The sequence below is a fragment of the Thermobia domestica genome, chromosome 13 (assembly GCF_964235325.1).
Source record: "Thermobia domestica chromosome 13, izTheDome1.hap1.1, whole genome shotgun sequence".
Taxonomy (NCBI): Eukaryota; Metazoa; Arthropoda; class Insecta; order Zygentoma; family Lepismatidae; genus Thermobia; species Thermobia domestica.
In genome coordinates, this window is record NC_137466.1 from 200,610,043 (window position 1) to 200,634,102 (window position 24,060).

Below are 24,060 nucleotides of genomic sequence, written 5' to 3' on the forward strand. Positions count from 1 at the left end.
TTGTCACCAATAAGCCTTCGAAAAGGGATTTCCTAGAATTTTCTCCATGTTAATGAACTAAGCGGATTTCAGTGTTACCTTTTAAATGTCTCTCTTTGGAAAGAAGAAAGAAAGAGAGAAAAAAAATCCCTCTACATACTATCAAAGGGACACCACATGTCTGTTCTAGTTACCAGTTACCTTTCATTCTTTGGTTTAACCATTGCACAGTAAATATCATGTATCCATCTATGTAAAAATGAAAATGAATATATTTGTGACTTAATAACTTTTGAACCACACGACCGAACTCGATCAAAGTTTCAACATAGATGAGATTCAGGATTGGGATGGTTTTTTATCATTTCACTTTGACGGTGCAACTTAGGGGGGGAGGGAGGTATTTACAAATAATCGGAAATGACCAATATTCGTGTCAAATCCATAGTTTTCGGGGTCACTGAGGTGAACAGGGAGAGTTCTGATGCCGTTTAAATCGAAATTCAGTTCCGCAACTTGTGGGAAGCGGGAGGGGGAATGAATGAAAATTACTGATAACAGAGAGAGCTTCAGTAATAATAAAACGTGACTGACTATCGGAACATTTTACTAATTTTTCTTATTTTAACCTAATGAAGCGAGTAACTGACGCTAGGTTTACCATAAATAAATAAATAAATTCTTAAACATTGATCGGGAAAAGCATCCAACGATGAATCATACACCAATCGAGAGATCTTAATGAGCTGAACAGAATGACATGTGTGTTCTCATGCGTAGTTTTTGAGAAAAAAAATATAAACCTAAAAAGAATTCGTGCTGTACAATAAAATGCCAAATATTAGGATGAAGTGGCTTCGAGTAGCGTAGTCGCTAACGCTCTCGCATTTAGTGCGAGAGGTCCCGGGTTCCATTCCCAGAGGGGATTCTCGGTCGAAAAGGTGTAAGATTTTTCACAGAAGTCCCAAATTAGATTTGAAGTATAATTTGCAGAGCTTCAGTCGAGATACGTGTCGCCGCCGACACTTCATTCTTATTGTTTTATAATAGGGGGAAGGTCTTGGAACACAAGGTACGTACCTATGACAAAAAACAGGTGAAAGAAACCTTAAATTATTCTACAGCCTGGTCCGGAAGTGGACGAATCCCTAATTGGAAGAGGTTGTGCATCTTTACCAGCTCCCTTTGCCTGGCCTCCAAGAAGTCCCGATCTGACGACACCAGACAATGTTTTCTGGGGTTTCATAAAGCAACAAGTAAGAAACACTCGATATCACACAGCGCAGGAATTACGAGCACCTGTGGAACACGCCTTCACCCTCGTGACTCAGGAGTATTTCTGCAAAATATCTGCGAGAACTTGGCGAAGAATTCAGCTGTGTTACGACATGGATGGTGATCATACCGATGTTTATGACTCTTAAGACTTCAAGGTAATTGTGTACTGACATTCTACAATAGCTAACACTATATTGTTGAAACTAAAGGGGGTACGCCCACTTCCAGACCACCTTGTAGAAGGACTCCCCCCGAAAAAATAATACATACAAGCCAGTACGATAAGCCACTCAATGAATAATTAATAAAAATATCAATAAGATATTTTGTACTTACGTAACAGTGCAAATACTGTTCAGAAATAACATTTATGCATTTATTATCTACAAACTGTTCTATATTACTAAGGAAAATAGGAGATTAATTCAGTTACCTACCCCGTTACTTTTGACCGTTTCTGGATCGTCGACCACTTCAACATACCATATGAGCCACGTGAGGTTGTTGAAGACGAATGAGGTGAAGAGATGTTTATGAATCAGGATGCGGGTGCATTTTAATGACCTACAGAGAAGACAAAATTATCAAAACTTTGAAAAGAAAATGAAAACAAATTTAAACACCTTCGACGCTACAACACACAAAAAGGCTATGCCCAGCCAGATTGGATTTAAAAGTTGGTAGTGCGTGGTCAGTCCATCTTAATTTAAGTTGCTTCGCAATTGAATGTTGAATTGAGTTTAACGTCCCTTTCAGCAGCGAGGCTATATGAGACGTGGACCTACTGATTAACGCGGAATCCGAACCACATGAGCTCCCGCCCGGAATCGAACCCGGACCTCTGCTTCGCAATTGCCTCATGATGCTAGATGAACACTCAAAACCTTTAAATGGGCTCACAACAAGCATAGAAGCTGAACCATACAAAGAAGCTGGAAGATATGTGTCTTAATCATGTCTATACAGATATGATGTTGTTTTAACCCGTCCTTGAGGTACAAGTTTACGCTAAATATGTATATATATATATATATATATATATATATATATATATATATATATATATATATATATATATATATATATATATATATATATCCTGTATATGACAACTATAACTACAATGCTTATATTTACGAGGGTTGATCAGAAAGTAAGGTTACAAAGCCTGCAGTGAAACGTGTATGTATTATTTCATACAACCAATACAGCCAAAAGATAGTACATACATTAGTTTTTTTTTTTTTTTTTTTTTTTTAAGACATTATCTCCATATTGGTTGAGGCACTTGCCGTATCGTGGGATGAATTTGAAGATTCCTCTTCCTGGTAAAAATCCTGTCCTTGCGTGTTTAGCCCGTTGTCACGAAGTGTGTTGAAGCGAAGCAACGGCCTCCTAGGTACTCCTTCACGTGCGAGAACAGGTGAAAGTCGCTCGGAGCAAGATCTGGGGCTGTAGGGAGCAAGGATGTTATAAAATGGAGGATCTGCCCACACAACAAAATCGTGAAGCCACACGTCACAGCATCGCCACACCTACTCTGCCCACTCCGCGCCACTAAGATCGCAATGTTTCGAGGCAACAATCATGGCGGAAGCGAGAGCAGCCAATTAGACGTGTGGGTTTATACGATGCTCATTTTTTTTTGGGGGGGGGGCTTCATTGAGTTCATATGATGAAGATACGTATGGGCAGATCCTCTATTTTGTAACATCCTTGGAAGGGAGGGTGATTGATGATGTCCCAGCGAAACTACTGCAAGCGTGGTGGTATTTTGAGCTGTATGCAGGAGCGCAAACTTCCGATACCATTCTGCGATATGCTGACGAGACATTACAGTCTCTCTGTAACCTTGTACCAGCTGCTTGTGAATTTCAGCCGCGGTTCCATGTTTCGTCCACAGAAATCGAATAACTGAGCACACTTCTTCGCGAGACAGTTTTCCAAACGTGTCGCCATTTGTGTTTACCTACAACTAGCGCCCTAGGTGACGGGAGGCTGAAACTCTGCATAGTTGCCAACTCTATGTATTAAAATTACCGCACATTACTCATTCCTCTACAACAGACGAAACTCCAGAAATATCTACCTTGTGACCCTAATTTCTGATCCTCCCTCGTATTAAATTCTGGAGCGACGCTCAAAAGCGTTATGGCCGTCGATGTATACGTATTTGAAGTTGTGTATTTCAGTTCCGCGCAGTGGTGCTTTCAGAAATAATGTTCCGGGGGGCACACTTAATATTCTGGGGGCACTGCTGATACTTTTCTATTTAATATATTATAAACGTATTATTTTGGTCTGCTCCGGGGGGGGGGAGGCAGTGCCCCCAAAAAACAGGTCTGGAAGAAACACTGCTTCCACGACTTGATAACCCAAGTCTCTCAAAAGCCCTAGCTCGGAAAATGGAAAAAACATTAGAATAAAATACAAAAAAAAAAAAAAAAAGATTTTTTTTTAAAAACCGTAAATGATAAGATGTATGTAAAGTAAGTAAAGCATGAGATAACTGCAACGCACAGATTCACGAATATGTTGCTTTTTTTTTTTTTAACAGAAATTCTTTTTCTCAGTAAGTTTGTATCAGTTGCTATGACAACGAGATATGAGAACAGAAGAAGAAATAAATAAATAACAAGCCTTTTTCAGCAGTTGATCAGTGAACTATTTCTGAATCGGATCCTATATACAGCGAAGAAGTAATCCAGATATCTAGTCTTTTTTTTTTTTTTTTACCTTATCGTTTTCTTTTTTTAACCTTTTAATTACTTTCGATTTCGCAGCTGTGATTAAACTTGATAGAGTCTGCTGAAGGAGGTTATTTGTCCTTGAGAAAGTGACACAGATATCTAAAGATAAAGGAGAAAGAAACAAAACTACAATCTGTTTTATTAGCATCGTTTTACTTTTTTGTTTTAAACTCCCGTTTTCAGCTGCGAGTTTGTGTTCAGTTTGTTAGCTCAGCTGTTACTAGCAGTGGCGCAAATCTATCTTCAACATGGAATTGGGGGGGGGGTTTAAGACCATTCCCATAATCTTTTTTTTTTTTTTTTTTTTTTTTTTTTTTTTTTTTTTAGCGATGTTCAAAATATTTAAGAAGTTGAAAAACAATGCTGTGGAGGATCAGGGGAGCAGAGTTGTCTTCAACATTGGGAGACAGGCAGATTTGAGGCTTATTTTCGGGGGACACCAATTTCACCTCACTTTCCTTTGTGGCAATCGGACACTAATAATCATATATCTCCCTCCCTCCAAAAACACATTAAGTGGTATTATTGGGGGGACAGTCTCCCCAGTTCCAAGATTTGAGGGGACATATCCTCCTCATCCGACGCGTGACTTGCGCCAGTGGTTACTAGTAAGTAAAAGAGTTTATTCAACGTTAGATTTACAGCGTGAAATTTTTGCCAACCGTTTCGTTTAATAGCAAGACGACGTATGATGAACGCGTGTGGTCGGGTAGCTAAGTGTATGTAGTCCTTATTCGATTCCCGGTGATTACTCAAGAGATACTTGTCTTGATGTTGCTAAGTCAAATCGAGAGTTATTTAAATAAAGAGGCAATATACTTTAAGCCGGGGAAATTACGAAAACAGAGTTCATATAGGATGAGGGAAGAATTCTTTAGTAGCCATGTGTGTTCATTAACATGATACATACAGGTAGTTGTCGACTTCGGTTCTGACTGGCTGGTCGTAAGTCGATTTGGTCGATAAGTACCTTATTATAGAAAATCATCCTCAATTAGGGAGAGTTAAACCTGAAAATCATCCTTTTGTACACTATTACTTTTGTTCACAACAATTTCTGATTTGATGTGCTCTAACAATAAAATGGAAGCTTATTTTTTTAATGTAGGGCTACGGCAAATGATTACATATTTAGCTTAAGAATTATATTTTTATTGATAATAATTTAACTAAATTCTTGCAAATTGACATATTCAGTAGCGAAGCGTACTATGAGGCTCTGAGGCCAGGCCTACCCTGTTTTCTACGGTATATTTTCGTTATCTTTAATTTCTTATAAAATAAAGTCAATACTTCAACATTTCGGTTTTTTCGATAAAGAAAGTAGTAGGTTGGATACATTTGGAGACCCTTCAGTCTGAGCCTCACCAGCTTGCTAAACAGGCTTACGTTCTATGCTACTCAAGGAGCGAAGCTATTATTGCTGGGGATTGCACGCATTCTTGGGAAGGTGCGAAGGCTCGCCTCTGGGAGTTTAGTTTTAGCGTTGAAGACATTTTTCAATGCTAATATGTTATAAAATGATTTCCTTAACACAGAGTAATAAATTTCTGTGTAGAATTTTATATTTCTATTAGTGATAACTTGTTTAATTTAGGTATCCTCGTCGCCATAAGTGCCTTTACATCGCAGTGACGGGTATGTGACCGCGCAGTACTCCAAGGAAGGGATGGTTGTATAAGAATTTGTGATTAATTTTGAAGAGTTTTTATTTTGACTAGGGAATTAACATAGGTGAAGAGAGTAAAGACACAGATTTGAAGCATCAGTTCACTGTTATTGAAGCATCAGTGCACGAAAAGATTCGTATTCTCAGTTTTTCTATTTATTGTTTTATATGTTAAGTTAAACGCCACAATATGTATCACTGATATCGCGGATCGTATTATTTTTTACAATCGTGTTTGTAACCTATTGTCAAAACATTCATCTCCAGACATGATGTAGAGAGAAGAGAAAGAGATACGACATCTGTAATATATGTATATGTGATTCACTAAGTAACTGTAGAAATTAGTTAAAGGACAGATAAGAGAGCGAAAAGGAGCTCTAGAAGTCGGAACTTTTTAGAAACGTCCTAGATAGGTGAAAATATAGTTAAAAATTGCAAAAGGTATCATGTAATTTACCTCTCTTTTTTTATATTCTAGTATACTTTTTCTTTCACATCCAAACATCTCTATTCAGAATTACGAGATAAAGGTGGAGAGAGAAACATTTCCATTTCAAGTATTATATCAGGAAAAAAATCTTTTGACTTAGACTAGATTCGAACTCGCTACCCTTGAATCCATGGCTCAGCGCTCTACCGATTGAGCTAACAACTACTGTTGGAAAAGTCAGATTTCTACAACTACCGGTTGCTGAATGGTGTGTATTAACCAAGTTTGCCGCGACAATTGCTTCATATAGCTATAATAATAATAATAATAATAATAATAATAATAATAATAATAATAATAATAATAATAATAATAATAAAGTAGAAGAAGAACAGAATCTAAAAAGTCACATATGTTAAAAGTTTGACGTGCAGAGTAAGTCCTAATATGAGACTTTATTAATTATATATAATAAATGTAAGCGTGGTTTATTCGTGCGTGCTACTCAAACTGCGCAACTCACTACCTAGTCCCATAAGGGTTGTACGCGTATGGTACAGTAGCCTTGCGTCCTCCAACCGTGAAGAATGTTTCTGTTTGAACCTATGCGTGTCCTAAGAGGAAGGAGGAGATTGAAAGAAAGAAAAGTGGTTTAGAAATTATGCAAACGTAGAATATGTCACGAGGCGAGGTGATATAGCGTTCAGCGTGTCTTTCAGCTACTACTCTATACAAGACGTGCATCTATGACTTAACGTGGAACCCGAACCACACGACTCCTGATGGGAATCGAAACCCGTATCACCTCTAGTTCTATCATGGGAGACACAGGAACATGTAAAAATAATCGAAAATGAACGATATTAATGTTAAATCTATAGCTTTTGAGTGCATGAATTATGTATGATACCCTCTATATCGTTCACATCAAATTTTAGCATTATCTGCATGGAGGTTTAATAGGAAGGGTGAAAATTAAAAATTCCTAATTGAAATATATGAGTGTCTATTCAATAGCTTTCGGGATCACTGAAATGCATAATTACACTCCCGATACTGTTAAAGCCCAAAGCTTTACTCTTTCGTTAGCAGGAAGTTTATTCATTTACTTAACTCAGGACACTTTAAAGTTAAGGATATGAAACTCAATGCATATATTTCTAATTCAAAATTATTAGATACGTATTGTAGCTTAGACTTCTAAGGAGGGGAAGGGACAATTTACGCAATGATTTCCTTCACATTCGAATAAGATACTGCCTCATTATATTGCAAAAACTCATTTCGAGTGGTGTCATTGCTAATAGTTTTCCGTATTTGTTTGTATCCCTACTCATTTATAACAGTATCTCACTTTTCCTGTGACGGGAGCAACACCTAAGCGAGCATTCAGTAAAGTAAATGCCATTAAAATCTATATTCATAGCACAGTGGTGAAAATAAAGTTGAGCTCTTTCGCAATCTTTAGCATGGGAAGCGAATAAAGCCACCACATTGGAAAAGCAGCTAATGAATTCCTCTCCGAAAAAGATCACCCGCACATTTATTTTACAGGTGGTGTTTTATAGTTATACTTAAGTTTGTTGCAATTGCTCCAGTGAGGCGAGACACTGAAGTCATTCGTAATAAGGGGAAAGGGACATGTAAATGTAGTCAAATATGAACAATATTAGTATCGAAATCATAGTTTTCGTGGTCGAAGATGAATAGTGACGCTGTCGATGTTGCTTAGGTAAAAGTTAAGCCTTGGTAGGCATGGAGGTCAGAGTGGGAGGGTGACAGGCAAAAAATAAATAAAATAAAATCGAAACATCCTATATTTGTGTCGAATATATATTTTTCGGTATCTCTGACATAAATAGTAATATTCCAGATGTGGTATATGACCAAGGTCGGCCCCATTCGCATGTGGTTTCAGAGGAGAGAATCGGTGAAGATTTCAGAACAGTTTCTTTGACTTAAGTTTCAGTACACTGAGAGGGAAGAGTGGTAACACACAAATACTGGTGTCACATCCGGACCTATCAGAGGTATGATTTCTGGGGAACTGTCGTTGCTCCAGGGAGGCATTACCCCCTGATCAGTCCCTAACATTCTTACTGCTTTACAGGGGCGTAGGCAGGAATTTATTTCAGTGATCGAAAGCATTTTTAGGGGTAAATTGTGCACCCTCCAGAAGCCCATGTAGCATCGTACGTTCAACAGTACTTTTTCTGAGTCAAAACTTTGTCTCTCTCTCTCTCTCTCTCTCTCTCTCTCTCTATATATATATATATATATATATATATATATATATATATATATATATATATATATATATATATATATATATGTGTGTGTGTGTGTGTGTATGTATATATATATAGATAGATAGATAACAGTAACAGGGGCGGTTGTAGACATTTCGTAACTGTAAGCAAATAATATTTAGGCGCCCCGCCTATATGATAATAAAAGAATTGAATGCTGTAATGGACAAAAATTCTGCAGATAATTGTTACAATTACAAATTTCTTCAATATATAATAATTCAGTCTTCCAGTGAGTATTAAAGGAAAATGGCAAAATTAAACCTAATTAACTGTGGATGAATCATGACCAAAGTTCCAGTTTTAATAATTTATATCTTTTATTATTATTATTATTATTATTATTATTATTATTATTAAATAAGCACAGGAAACAACTAAAATGTATACCTAAGATGTATTTTGACAAATACAGTTGAAACATAAAAGTCGAAATAGAATAAAACTAATGAGCTTCAAGTCTAACATTATCACAGGTTTGATTTTGACAAAGAGATAAGCTCTTACACTTCATTAAAAGCATATTTAAATAGTGTTTTCTAGTGATACAAATATGGTAATTAGCTTAATTTCTCGTTTTCTTTGTTACTGTAAAGTTCATGTTATAAAGACACTTTTCTGGCTTTCAATTTGGCAAAATCTCTTATTATTGCATCCATATCAATTTCATTCAGAATGTCATCTTCAATGGCCATCAAAGCTAGTCCATTTAATCGTTCTTGAGATATACTTGATTTCAAATAATTCTTTATTAATTTTAGTTAAACTAGTTCAATAAACAACAAATGACAAAAGTGTGTCTTAATTTATATGTAATTTGTCCCCGATCAGTGGCAGAACTTTAAAATCATGTTTCTCCGCAAAAATTCTTTTCAGGGCCCCTTATACCTATAGAACAATTCAATTCTTTCATGTTTCTTTCGAACATAGACGTTCGAAATCAGGCAGTAACACAATGTAAACACAAGTAATGATGCACCCATTGAGGTCCGAAGATTTTTTCGGAATAGCCTACAAGATGCAAATAATTTTGTGTATTTGCCCCCTGAAATTATGCTAATTGGGGGATCCAGACTCTCAGACTGCCTGTTCAGTGTTTCGTCCACACATATTTTAGGGGGCCACTCCCCCCGGGAGGAGATCAAAATAATACGTCTATAATATAATAATAAATAAAAGAGTACCAGCAGTGGCCCTACTAAGTGTGCCCCCCGGAAGATGTTTTCTGAATAGAAAACTGCACCTATTAGGGATGCGCACGATACAAGATTTGTGGCTGTCTCGTCTCGAAAATGTGCTGTAAAAGTGATGGCTCGACTCGAAAAATGTATATTTCTCTATTGGAAGAGCCGTGTCTCGACTCGAATTTGTCTGGAAAATTCTGTCTCGACCTGGCCCCTTGCGCATCCGTAGCACCTATGTCGTTACATCCCTGAACACAAGTAACTAATAATCAAAACTCTACTTTGCATTAGAATTATTACTAATTTAAAATATCGCTCCATCTAAATTTATTAGCAGAGAATGGATTAATAATTATTGTTATCTGTCATAATAAAACGAACGAGCATCTGTATACGCTGCTGTGATTGAAAGTGAGAGTACTGAAAAAATACTTGTCATCCAAATGACCTTTCGTCGCTTTCGATTATATCATTTTAAGTTCTATACTTATATGCCACGTGAAAACTAATTGTATTCAAACAAATTTTGAAATACATGAAATTTAATTCAGACCCGTAACCGAAATGACCGTATCGTTCCATTTTAATTCAACAATTAAATTACTGCAATCAGGTTAAAATAAATTTGTCAGCTTCAAAAGAATGTCGACCTGCAAATGCTTCGTTAACATTGACTGATATTGACAACTCCCCACCTCAATATTTGTCTAATTTTGTCCAGCACTCGAAAGAAACTTTTTTAGAGCCTTCAGTTGCCTCTTATCTTCTTTCACGTTTTGTAGCTTTCTTTTCCGATAAAATGCTCACTTGGTTTTATATCGTTGGTCATTATTATTACATGAAAAACAAAGTACTATTAAAAAGTGAAAGCACACATCATTATAAATTAAAAATATAAACAAAAACGAAATGACTTAGGATAGAAATGAAAATGTTGACGAATGACAAATGACTAATAGATATTAACAAAGTGAGCATTAAGCACTGGACAGCGATTGTGAGTCATTAGGAACTTAAGTTAAAATTTCCCTCAGAAATGATTTTTAAAGAACCCATTTGTACCGCCCGTCTTTTCTTAGTATTCGCTCCACTCCCTGGACGAATGGACAAGAAAGCCTACTTGCTTGCATGGGGGCCCGAAGAATGTTTTTAGGGTGGTCATCTCCCTCGTTACTATATTACGTTTGGTATTTTTATTTGTATTAAGAAAATCTTAAGAAATTATACATATACATTATACTTGTCGTAAGCCAGGTGGGACCTGGCCCTTTCGTCCCCTTTTGGGTGCCCATGCTTGCTTCAACTTTGATAATGTGCATTTCATTTACGGTGATCTTTCTCAACCCTTAACTGTTGAGAAAGGAATGAAGAGTCTGTTATATTTGTATTTTGTGCATATGGTGGGATTGTGGAAAGAAAGTCTTTAGCTCTACGGTCATAGTGCTTAATACAACATCTATTGGAAAGCTAAATTTACATTGATTTAATCTCATATTCGTAAAATATCCCTTTTCCCTCTTTAAAAGATCTATCCTGTGCCATGGAAATTTTCCTCAAACTAGCATCTCTTGTGAGTGTGGCATTGACATCAATTTCTAGAGGATATCAGGTTTAGCGCCTATTTTGAATTCTCCCTGTATGTTGTTATTGTTCTTTAAACAAGAAATTGTAATAATTAAGTAATAAAGAAGAGACTTCCCTATGTTGTCACCTCATCCCAATACAAATTCATGCTTACCATTCTCTTCCTAGTTTCCGTAACTTCATCAAAACAAGCTCAGCCACGCCGTTTCAGCAATTAACAAACTTCCCTATTGACCAAGATAATTGTGATGAGCTAGTCATCCACGTGCGGAGCACCAGGAAGAAGCGAAAGCAAAGAAGTAGAACAAAACCAGGGGACATGGGACCCTCGAGGTGAGAAGTGTGACAGAAGCCGCCAGAAACACACTTTGGACCCCTATTCAGAGGAGTCGTCGTAGGAGCAATTGAAAGACGGTCGGCACGCCTGGGCCCTCACCAACCATTGCATGACAGAGGTGTCATTCTGAAGAGGCTAGGACATCTGGGAGCTGTTGCCCTGAGGTCGAGAGGTTCTTCACTCTCGAACGTGAGGTCCGGGATCGATACCAGACGGAAACACTCAACGAATTGGAGGATAAGGCTTCACCCGATATTTGAAGAGGCTCATCATATCGAAATGGCTGAGGTACAGTAAAACCCTTTCCTTTCCTAACCTTTGTGTCTCTGTGATTTCTTCTATTAGAAAACATGCAATTCATTTCATTCATCACCAATTAATTACTTCAGCGCTGTACTGCTCAGATCCCCACGTACTTTCTCTCTTGCCATGCAAAGTGCTATCCCCACATTCTTTCAGTAAAGAACTGATAATTGAGCAAATAACTGTGGTTGTAACTCCACAGTACAGTACAGCAAGAAATTGATGTGCGAGTCCATTTCATTTGTAAAGGGGTGTTTTACAGCCAACCAAGCGAAGATTCAACTTTATTGTCCTTTTGATGTATTTTATCTGTATCTCAGTCTGTACAATATTTATTCGAAGCTATATGAGGAAACTTTTTCATCATAATATTTTTAAAATGAATATTTACATTTAAAACAAAATTCATTTTTCTAATTTGGTGCCCTGTTCACCTGGCACCTCCTGCGAACGCGTAGTTCGCAGGATTCAAAATCCGGCCCTGCAGTAACAATGGAATTGTGAAAACATTCATCATAATATGACGTAGGAAAATGAGTTACATTAAGGTCTAAGATCTAATATCAAAGTTGAAACATCGCAAGTAAAACAAAAACATATAATAGCAAAAAGTTTTGAAAATAATTTCAGTTTAAACTAGCTGCGACTACATTTAATTCAAAATTGAACTTCTGGAGCGCAAAATATGAGCGTAACTAAAAGAAAAAATCAATAAGAACAGTCGGGATTTGAACCTAAAGAAAACAAGTAGGAGACCCTTATACTAACCATTCATCTACTATATTTTGTTTACTAAAAATATTTTCCATGCAGCAAAATGCCATTTCACACTGAAACATTAACAACATAAGAACAAAGTTTTCAAGAAAATTTGCCAAAGCTTATGTATTAAAAGTATCCCGGTATTCGCCCAGTGGTACTGCAAAATCACTAGTCAGGATGCCTCGTATCGAAATTTGAACCTGGAGACTTCCAATTACAAAGGTCAACGCTAACCAGTAACCTATGTTCGCTCAGTAAATGTCATGAAATTACTTTTCTGTAATTATTTTTGAAAAATGTTTATTATTTTCATGAAGCAAAGAGTGCATCTTCTACTTGGGTTGAGAACTATATACTATACTTCTAAGAGTCAACTAATAGTTGATGTTTATTATTTCCGTCGATTTTCTACGTTTGCTAAGTTATTTCATTTTTTAAAAAGTTTTCCCTTCCGGTTATGACAATGATTAGAAATGAAGAGTCCTCTTCTTATACAATTCTTGATCATTGTAACATTTTTTAGTCTAAATTCTGAATTATTGAAAATATTTAAATTAGTTAGAATGAAGAGGATAATACTAAGAAACATGATTAGAAGAAAAAAGAAACATTGTTGTTTAACGAATTGATGGAATCAAGCTTTTTCAAAACATAAAAAATACTGTATGGTATGGGATGATCATGGAAAAAGTAAAAATAGCCATCGAGGACACACTAACCAACCACTGTACGCAGGTAAGTCAAGGTTCGTTAACTTGAAAATGAAATGAAATGAAATCTTTGAGTTTTACGTCCCGCGGTTATGCCGGTTAGGCTAAAGGAGACGGTGATGATGAATAATGAATGAAATGGTGGAATGAAGAAAGTGGGAGGAAACGGAAGAACTCCGAGAAAACCCATGCACACGGTGTTTATCCACTACAAAGTTCACTTGGCGGGGACTGGGATCGAACCCGTGACCCCAAGCACCAGAGGTGAACGTTCTATCACTGATTCGTTAACTTGGTTATATGAAGAAATCACGAACAGAAAATAGCTGATAGCTTTACGCCTAACCATCTCAGCGACCTCGAAACTATGAACTCTATATGAACATCGGTTGTCGTTTTCGATCATTTTACATGTTAGTTCCTTCCAAGGTCGCAATGTGTCTTGCCCTTTATCCTAATGCATGAAAAGTAAATAATATTTTCGCCAGCTAGGGGCAGGGAAGGAAGAAAGCAGACAACTCGCTGTATAGCTTTAGGGCAAATACCTAAAGGCACAAGCAATAAACCACTTGACCAAGAGCAATGTTGCGAAACATAAGGCAGGGTAAGCCCACGCTCAGCCTGTTCGACACAAAATCACTGACCCTTCGAACAAGATAACATTATTGCGCTCTCAGAGTTAGGTTTTAAATGCATTTGTGTTGAAGTACGTTTTCTTTGATTTTTAAACATTTGATGGATTTCTTACACACTGTTGTGTATGATATTTTCTATGTGGAATATTATTGAATATTTTCTACTCTACACATTGTGTAAATAGAACTCATCTGTATTTCTTACATTGACTTTGAAAACTTTAGCAATGCCCTCATGCGCTGTGTACGGCTTTAAAATAAACACACGAAATAGAAAAGTTGGTGAAGCGAATGTCAAGTTCCGTTCATTTCCAAAGCAGGGAGATTTACAGCAATTGTAAAGCAATACGGGTGTAATTTTGTCATCTGTGGTTGGACCCAAAAAGCCGTAGGTCCACGCTGCTTATGCCCTTAGCAGAGCTGAGCTGATTTTGAGTTTAACATCCCGTTCAGCAGCGAGGCTATATGATATGTAGACCTACTGGTTAACGTGGAATCAGAATCACATGAGCTCCCACCGGGAATCGAACCTGGGTCTCCCACGCCAAACGCGCGTACGCTAAGCTTGTGCCCTTAGTTTTATGAATTTTACCAAATGAATGAATATCTACATATTTTAACACAGTATATGAGTTCTTTGCTATATTGCTTTTGTAGTAATATTTTTGTCATTAATTTGCTTATTATGTATCTTTCTATATAAAATAACAAGTTCTGGCTGGCTGATTGATCAACGCTAGGCCAAACCGCTTAAGCTAGAAACTTGAAGTTTAGAAAGGGCATATGATTTGTAATGTAAGGTCCCACTAAAAGAAGAATATTTGGAAATTTGAAGGGAAAAGGGAGAAAGAGGAGTGGCAATTATCTTAAAATGCCCATACCTTGGAATCTTTGAGTGTTAACGACATGAAATTTGGTATATGGACTTCTCATTTAAAATAATTAGATATGTATGTAAGCGTTTTTATGATATTTGCCCTAGAAAGGAAGAAAATAGGGTAAAGTTACAATTGTTATAATTGGATGGTCATAACTCGAAAATCGTTAAGGTTATTGACGTGAAAATTGGTTGAGTTGATTTTGAGTTTAACGTCCCATTCAGTAGCGAAGCTATATGAAACGTTAACCTACTGATTAACGTGGAATTCGAAATACATGAGCTCCCGCCGAGAATGAAAATTGGTGTTTAGGTTTTGCAAGTAAAACAATTAAAGACATGTTTATGCGTTTTTTCACTTTTCCTTAGAAAAAAAAGGTTTAAATTGTAATTGGTAAAATAGAATGGCCATATTCCAAAATCCCTTAAGAGTAGAAACATCTTGATTAAAGATGTATTTCAGCGTGTTATATATATATATATATATATATATATATATATATATATATATATATATATATATATATATATATATATATATATATATATATATATATATATTACGGTTAGAAGAAAAACAGCAGGAAGTCAAAGTTGCGAGTTGAAATTGTTACAATAAGATAGCCATATCTCGAAACAACTTAAGATCAGAGGTCTTAGGGATATGAGAAGTAAGAGGTCGGAGAAAGAGCAAATGCAAGCGTCTGGGGGCGGACTCCCCGAAAGCAAGTTATGCAATAACAAAATTTGCATCAGTTAGACTTTACACGGCGGTTTCTGGGTGTTGGTTTTTGAAGCTCCAAGTTAATCACATAACTTCAATTTACATGTCTTTATTTTCTGAAATTCAGCAGTTGTTTATAAGTGGGTATTTTGGACTCAAATTTTACATTTAAATTCATATGTTTTTTCGTTATTTATATCTGGTATCAACTTTGTTTTCTTTATCAGAAAGATAGAAGAAATTTTCGATTATTTTTACATGTTCCTGTGTCTCCCATGATAGAACTAGAGGTGATACGGGTTTCGAATCCAGTCAGGAGTCGTGTGGTTCGGGTTCCACGTTAAGTCGTAGATGCACGTCTTCAGGGGCGTCATTTAGGGAGGACAGGAGGGGGCAATTGCCCCCCCCAAAAGTTTGAGGTTTACATATACTTTAATCGATTGCCTACTAATGTATTAGTACAAAATGTGAAAGTCTTACGTCAGTGGTGCTCTTGCCCCCCTCAAGCGAAGTCTGAAATGACGCCCCTGCACGTCTTGTATAGAGTAGTAGCTGAAAGACACGCTGAATTCTATATCACCTCACCTCGTGACATATTCTACGTTTGCATAATTTCTAAACCACTTTTCTTTCTTTCAATCTCCTCCTTCCTCTTAGGACACGCATAGGTTCAAACAGAAACATTCTTCACGGTTGGAGGACGCAAGGCTACTGTACACTCATGTCCAAAATGATTGTCGCATATATATAACTATTTTCTTGTAAAAATACAATTTGATAATGATTTTGCATTATACTTTTACTACTGATACTATGTTTATAGTCGAGAAATACATATTTGTGGTATATATCATAGGAAAAGAATTATAAATACTAAAATTAAAATGAGTAAATCAAAATGTTGCTAAATGGGTAAGAAAGTTTTAATTTCGTTTTATTGTTCTTATTTACTGATCTTTTGAGATGAAATTTGCCACATACATGTCTTTGCCAATTATACACATACTAACATTTTAAGAAATACCGAGCGAATTCGTTATCAAATTATATTCCTACAACAACATATTTATAGACATGCGACAATAATTTCGGACATGAGTGTACCATACGCGTACAACCTTATGGGACTAGGTAGTGAGTTGCGCAGTTTGAGTAGCACGCACGAATAAACCACGCTTACATTTATTATATATAATCAATAAAATCTCATATTAGGACTTACTCTGCACGTCAAACTTTTAACATATGGGACTTTTTAGATTCTGTTCTTCTTCTGCTTTATTATTATTATTATTATTATTATACCTATATGAAGCAATTATCTCGGCAAACTTGGTTAATACACACCATTCAGCAACCGGTAGTTGTAGAAATCTGACTTTTCCGACAGTAGTTGTTAGCTCAATCGGTAGAGCGCTGAGCCATGAATTCAAGGGTTGCGAGTTCGAATCTAGTCTAAGTCAAAAGATTTTTTTCCTGATATAATTCTTGAAATGGAAATGTTTCTCTCTTCGCCTTTATCTCGTAATTCAGAATAGAGATGTTTGGATGTGAAAGAAAAAGTATACTAGAATATAAGAAAAGAGAGGTAATTTACATGATTCCTTTCGCAATTTTTAAATATATTTTCACCTATCTAGGACGTTTCTAAAAAGTTCCGACTTCTAGAGCTCCTTTTCGCTCTCTTATGTGTCGTTTAATTAATTTCTACAGTTACTTAGTGAATCACATATACATATATTACAGATGTCGTATCTCTTTCTCTTCTCTCTACATCATGTCTGGAGATGAATGTTTTGACAATAGGTTACAAACACGATTTTAAAAAAATAATACGATCTGCGATATCAGTGATACATATTGTGGTGTTTAACTTAACATATAAAACAATAAATAGAAAAACTGAGAATACGAATCTTTTCGTGCACTGATGCTTCAATAACAGTGAACTGATGCTTCAAATCTGTGTCTTTACTCCCTTCACCTATGTTAATTCCCTAGTCAAAATAAAAACTCTTCAAAATTAATCACAAATTCTTATACAACCATCCCTTCCTTGGAGTACTGCGCGGTCACATACCCGTCACTGCGATGTAAAGGCACTTATGGCGACGAGGATACATACTCTCAGGAGTTATTCAGAGTAGCTTTTTTTCCCACATGGGGCCTGGTCCATAATAGCTTGTAAAATATAAGTTTGGCACATTAAACATATGTATAAATTTACCAAACGCTACCATACATGATAAAATAATAATATTTGTGTTTAGTTTTAGTTGAGTTTTCCATTTCATAGAATCAATGAGGTATTTACGATTTTGTTTCGAGGAGCTTTGCGAACTTTATTCCTGGAAATGTGAAAATTCTGCAATATATATAAAACAATAAAAAATTGCGATAACATTTCTGTGGATGCTTAAGCCCTGAAGCCAGCCCCTTAAATACGTCACTGCATATAATACAATATTAAATATCTTGTGTTGATTCAAATGAAGTTCATTTTGAGCATAACATTTCTAGTGAAGTCATTATCACATGATGCATTAATTGAATGCACTTTAAAGTGGAGGATGCAAATAAAAAACGCTCATCCAAGAAATTTGACAGTTAACAATAACAATGTACTTTCTTTTCCTCTCTCTCCATTTTCAAATATATTGTGGAGGAAATTCCCTTCATCCCCCTGCAAATCCCAGACAGAAGAAAATATGAACTGCACTTCAAAACACTTGTAGTGGAGGTAAATGGAAATATTAGTTTATCGGGCCTACCCTACTTGTGGGATTACGCTTCGCCACTCGACATATTGGATGTCAAATTTATTGATTTCCTAGTTATAATCTTTTGGTCTTAGGTTACAGAAATAATGCTTTACATTCTGCTCAACAAACTCTGTCTATGTACTAATCAATTTCTACATTCCGGAAAGTGGGCGTATTTTTTACTACCAAGAAAACCCATTTGTTCAAATAACGCAAACACATATGTAACACATTTCTGATCGAAGTGTCATATTATATACTCTTATCAATACGCTACAACTCTACTACGCATTTGATTAATAATCTGATCTCTATAATGTTTTTTTATTATTAGATCTATTATTTGGCATAATGATGCCAATGTTAAAATGCATATCAGGAGTTAAAAGGCCAAAGTATAAATTCGGAAATTTTGAATTTTTGGTTAATCAGAATTACAATTTTAAAAGAGGCCAATATACGTACTTCCAACAAAACTACACGAGGCGCATGAAAAAAAAAATGGTCTGATAATATTTTACGCAGAATTGGCAACGCTGACGAAGTTGAGCCTCCCTTTGTATTCTGTGCTTGTAACAGAGACATAATAATCCAAGTGCAGTTGCGCCGTTAGGGTATGTTGATCTATGGTTGCGTACGGCGAGTAGCAGTGAGGTGAAATGGCTGTCAATACAAAATCAAGCCAAATGTGAAGTGAGATCTGTCGTACGATTTCTGAACGCCAAATGACAGAATGCAGCTGACATCCATCGGAAATTGTGTACATTTTACGGACCGACAGTAATGCTTGAAGGATCAGGCATGGATGGTGTAGAGAGCTCCGGGAAGGGCGTTCAAATGTTCATGACGATAAGGTTAGTGGAAGTCCTAGTGTTCAGACGGACGATCCAGTGGAACGTATTAACGCGAAAGTGATATCCAATCGCCAGTTCCCACAATAACTGACTCACCAAAGGGTCCTGGAAGTGTCTGCGAAGACAGTGCATCGAAATGTGACTGACAAGCTGTTATCACAAACTGTATGCAAGGTGAGTGCCCAAAATCCTGACAGACGCTCATAATAAGCAAAGAATGACGGTGCAGGTGATTTTTTTTGGCCCGCTGGGGGAAGGATGTTGATGACCTTTTTTCTCACATAGTGATGGAGAATGAAATCTGGATACCATACGCCATTGGGGAGTCGAAGTAGGAGTCAATGCAATCTCTGGCGGCACTCTGGCTCTTCTAAAGTGAAGTACTTGAAACAAACACCATCAGTTCAAAAAGAAAAAAATGACAATCGTGTTTTGGGACCGAAAGGCTGCAATTCTTCTGGAATTTTTAGAACCAAGACGAACAATTACAGTAAATATGTAATGCCAAACACCGAATAAACTGCGACGTGTCATTTAAAACCGGCGAAGAGGAACGCTACGCTCTGGAATTCTTCTAATCCATGACAACGCCCGGACACACACACCTGCTCGTACTGTTGAAACAATTCAAAGATTTCGATGGAAATTATTCAATCATCCCCCTTATATTCCCGAACTTGCCCCAGTCATTTCTTTCTTTTTTCACCTGAAAAAGTGGCTTTCATTGAGGTGTTTCAACACACTATAGTGCGCAAGACAACAGTTCTGAACTAGCTGCACTCTCAGGCAGCATTTTTTTTTTTTAACACACATACGCTATTGGTAGACGGAAGTTTGTGCCACGCTACCAGAAATATTTGAAGGTTCATGGTCACTACGTCGAAAAACAGCCAAGGTATATAGTTATAGATCAATTACATATTTAAAAAATCAATTTTCCGAACTCGCCTTTTGGCCTTTCAATTTCCTAACATTAACCTTACCTGAAGTAGAAAAATATGAAGAGTGATACGACCAGTGCTACGAAGGAGATCGAATAACCGATTACGTATACTGTGTTTACTGCTTTCCGCAACTGAAAAGAAATTAAATAATGTTCTTTTAAACTGCACTTGAAGTACATGAACAATTTCTATCTGAAATAAATGAGTGGTTCGGGCGAACATATTCTAACTTTCGGGGAAAACTGGGATAGAAACGTTCAACATTTCCATGCAATTCAATGCAATGATACTTACCAAACAAGCTTTCCCTGCCATCTGCAGGCATATTTCGAGAAATTAAACTACGATACATACTCTTCTGTAGTTCAATCACAACCCATTCCACCTAATAACGTAATTTTACCGAAAGTGGTTCTTATCATTACGTTCGCCCGAGCCGCTCAAATAAACTATGTTTGAAAAGTATAAACTCTTATTGTCAGAAATATACAAAACTATGCCTAAAGTATCTGAAATATATATATATATATATATATATATATATATATATATATATATATATATATATATATATATATATATATATATATATATATATATAAACTTTATCTGAAGTATCTATAAATTCTATCGAATGTGCATAAACTATTTGAAGTCTACAAACTTTGTATAAGTATACTGTATAAAATTGTGTCTGAAACACACAAACTTAAGTAAAGAAATTACATTTAAAGTAGAGAAATTCTGCCTTATTGTTCTTCAATATATCTGAAGTACTGTGTCTGAAACATGTAAGCTCTATCGGGAATATATAAGTTCAGAAACACGTTTTGGACTCTATTGACTGGTTAATCTATGTAAAATCATAGCAGTATGCACTTAAATCTCTTCATACAAAATGTTAGACTGCCATAATGCAAGCATAATTGGATATACTATATTCTCTTCAATCTAATGCATACTCAGGTCTTTTCAACATCTTGAAAGCAGAAAATCTTTGCTGGCGAATATAATGGACATATGGAACATCTACAAAGTTATGAAATGATTTTCTACAATAAATTTGTAATGCCCACATTCAACATTTATTTTACACAAATTTATCGTATCCAACGATAAGCGATGAATTTGTCTTGAATTTCAACGAGAAAAAATTGATTCACTTATAATTCTTGACGAAGTAATTGTTGTACATTTTGAATAATTTTCACGGATCTGTATCTGTAAGTATCTGTAAGTAGCCCAATTTTTGGTATTCCACCCAGGTTTCATTTAGTTTAGCTTACTCTCATGTTAGCTTACTTTAGCTTATTTAGTTGTAGTCTGATGAAGAATGCGGGCAGTGCCTTTGAAACCTAAGTTAGAAATAAAATAACGGTGGAATATAATAAATAAATAAATAAATAAATAAATAAATAAAATATTAATACCTTTTAATTGAAGTGATTATTGTTTAGCAAGTATTGCAAGAAGTGGTAGCATTGCAAATAAGTCACTACCTAGGGTTACCAATATATCACTACCTAGGGGAGGGTAGTACAACTAGTACTCATTTCTGTCTTAGGGGACCGTGGTAGCTCAGTGGTAGAGCGTTCACCTCTGGTGCGTGGGAGCCTCGATTCGATCCCACCTCGCTTCAAATGAGCTTTGTGGTGGACAGACACCGTGTGCTTGGGTTTTCTCGGGATTCTCCTGTTTCCTCCCACTTTCTTCATTTCACCGTTTCATTCATTTCTCTTCATCACCATCTCCTTTAGCCTACCCGGCATAACCATGGGTTGTAAAACTGAAAGATTTGGTTTCTTTTCTGTTTTAGATACTACACTTTTGTAGTCTCTTTTTCATTCTAGAATCTGTTTTGAAAGTAACGATTTTCATGAAGAAAATAAGAATTTGTTTTCGGTACTAATATATGCTTATGGTACTTGTACCGTTTATGGCCCGGGTCCCTAATATAGCCCACCCACCATATCTCTGCAGATTTACGTTGGTGCTACTAAATGACAATATCCTCTGAGCTGCGCAAATATGTTTACGCTTGTCATAAGGATACAGTTTATACTGTCATCTAGTAGCACCAACGTAAATCTGCAGAGATATGGTGGGTGTGCCATATTAGGGACCCGGGTCATAATCGGTACAAGTACCATATAAGAAATGAAACTGCAATTAACACATGGCCAATCAATTACGATTTTTGCATTCTATGGATTATATGAACATTATTTCTATTACAAAATCCATTACTCCTTTTTAAAAAGCTTCAAAGGACCTATTTTGGAATTAGGATTTAGATTTCTGGGCTGTCGGTATCTAAAGCCATTTAGCCCGTCACGTATATGAGGGATGACGTCCCTCGGTGAGCACACTATCCAATGAAAGGGAAGGAACAAAGGATTGGTAAAGGAAGGAAGTGGCTTGGGACCATTATGTTAGGTACCATCTCGGCATTTGCCTGGTGTGAATGAGGGAAATCCAGGAAAAACCTCACTCGAGATGGCTGGCCTGAAAAAGCTGTTACACTTTTTCGACCAAGTGTCCCCCACCGGGAATCGAGCCCAGGAGTGTTCGCACCAAAGGCGAGAGCGGTAGCGTCTACGCACCGCGGGGCCACAAGACCCATTTTGATCAGGACAATTTCTCTTATCTGAGTCTAAATTATTTGAACTATATTTGAAGGGTGTCAAATTCAAACATATTTTTGTTTTATTACACACAATGTTGAAATAATCTTCATGATCTATTTGTTATCCACCATGCATAGAAATTAAAGATGTTTCAACTTTGCCTAATGAAACTGAGGGAAATCTGGGTAAAAGATGAAATGATTTTTTTTTTAAAGTTTAACGTCCCATGGTTATGCCCTTTAGGCTAAAGGAGACTGATGATAAATGAAAATCAAAGATTGAAAAAGAAAATCGTGCTGTCGCATCGGGAAAATGAATCCTGGACCACGAACAACACAGGCACATGCATTGGCCACTAGACCACCAGGAAGGGCTAAATCCCCAGTAAATTAATCACAATAGCTAATATAGAAGTTCGATCCAAAAATCTCGCAATTACATATGGGCCTATACATATCTTGCTCTTCTAGTATTTTTATCTTCCATTTTTAACAATCAACATTTCCTTAATCACCTAACGAATATTCATAAGGTTTCTTGAATTATAAAGATAGAAACTGTTGTTTACTTGTCTAAAGCAATCCTTACCTGGAAGCAATCTGACTTACCTTTAGATCTTCGAGATCAATACAGTTGGTATAATTGGACCATGGTTTCCCTGATTCTGGATGAGTGAACCAAGACCCATTCGCTAAGCATTCTCGGTGAGCATAACCTGCAAAAGAACACAACGAATATCCAATAAGCTAGATTAACTAATTCATAGTAAAATTTTAAAATTACAAGAATATGATATGTTCATGGTATATTTATTTTGTATGCAGTGGCATTACCAAAAGAGAAGTAAGCCCAGCTAGTTGGTGCGAAATAAGAACAAGGTCATTCTTTCTAACATGGAGAGAGAGAAAATATAGAATTGTAAGTGACTTTCCCATGTGAAATTTCGGACTCTGGTATTGTTACAGTAGCAGGTCCCATGAAAAGCACAATCACACAATGTTTTATTTGGAACACAGTAAGCAGACGTAAGTATATCACGAAAAATCTCGTTAAACATGCAGTACCAGGAGCGGATCCAGGGGGAGGCGATCGGGGCGATCGCCCCCCCCCCCTTCCAGAAGAGGAAACTTTCTTATTTTATACATAAATAAAACCCATCTCAGAGCTTAAAAGTAACTCTAAGCAGCAGTATTACAACCCACCACCCCCTGAGAAGTCCGTCCTGAATCCACCCCTGCACAATACAGAATATTGTACTCTGTCTTCTGTGAGTTTCAAGTTTTTTTCTTTTTTTATGCGAAAGGTAAGTTTTGCAATCCAAGGGTAAAATGTTAACAGA

At 36.5% G+C, this 24,060-nt stretch overlaps 1 protein-coding gene across 1 annotated transcript in view; it reads right to left on the reverse strand.

The window, feature by feature from the left end:
- The window catches only part of LOC145668951 (calcitonin gene-related peptide type 1 receptor-like), a 201,309-nt gene that overhangs the window by 40,183 nt on the left and 137,066 nt on the right, over positions 1–24,060 (reverse strand). The window contains exons 4-6 of the mRNA XM_081737242.1: positions 23,330–23,436; positions 20,134–20,225; positions 1,695–1,821 (exon numbers count right to left, since the gene is read on the reverse strand). Coding sequence (XP_081593368.1) covers positions 1,695–1,821; positions 20,134–20,225; positions 23,330–23,436 — 326 coding nt within the window. The remainder of the gene's footprint in view (positions 1–1,694; positions 1,822–20,133; positions 20,226–23,329; positions 23,437–24,060) is intronic.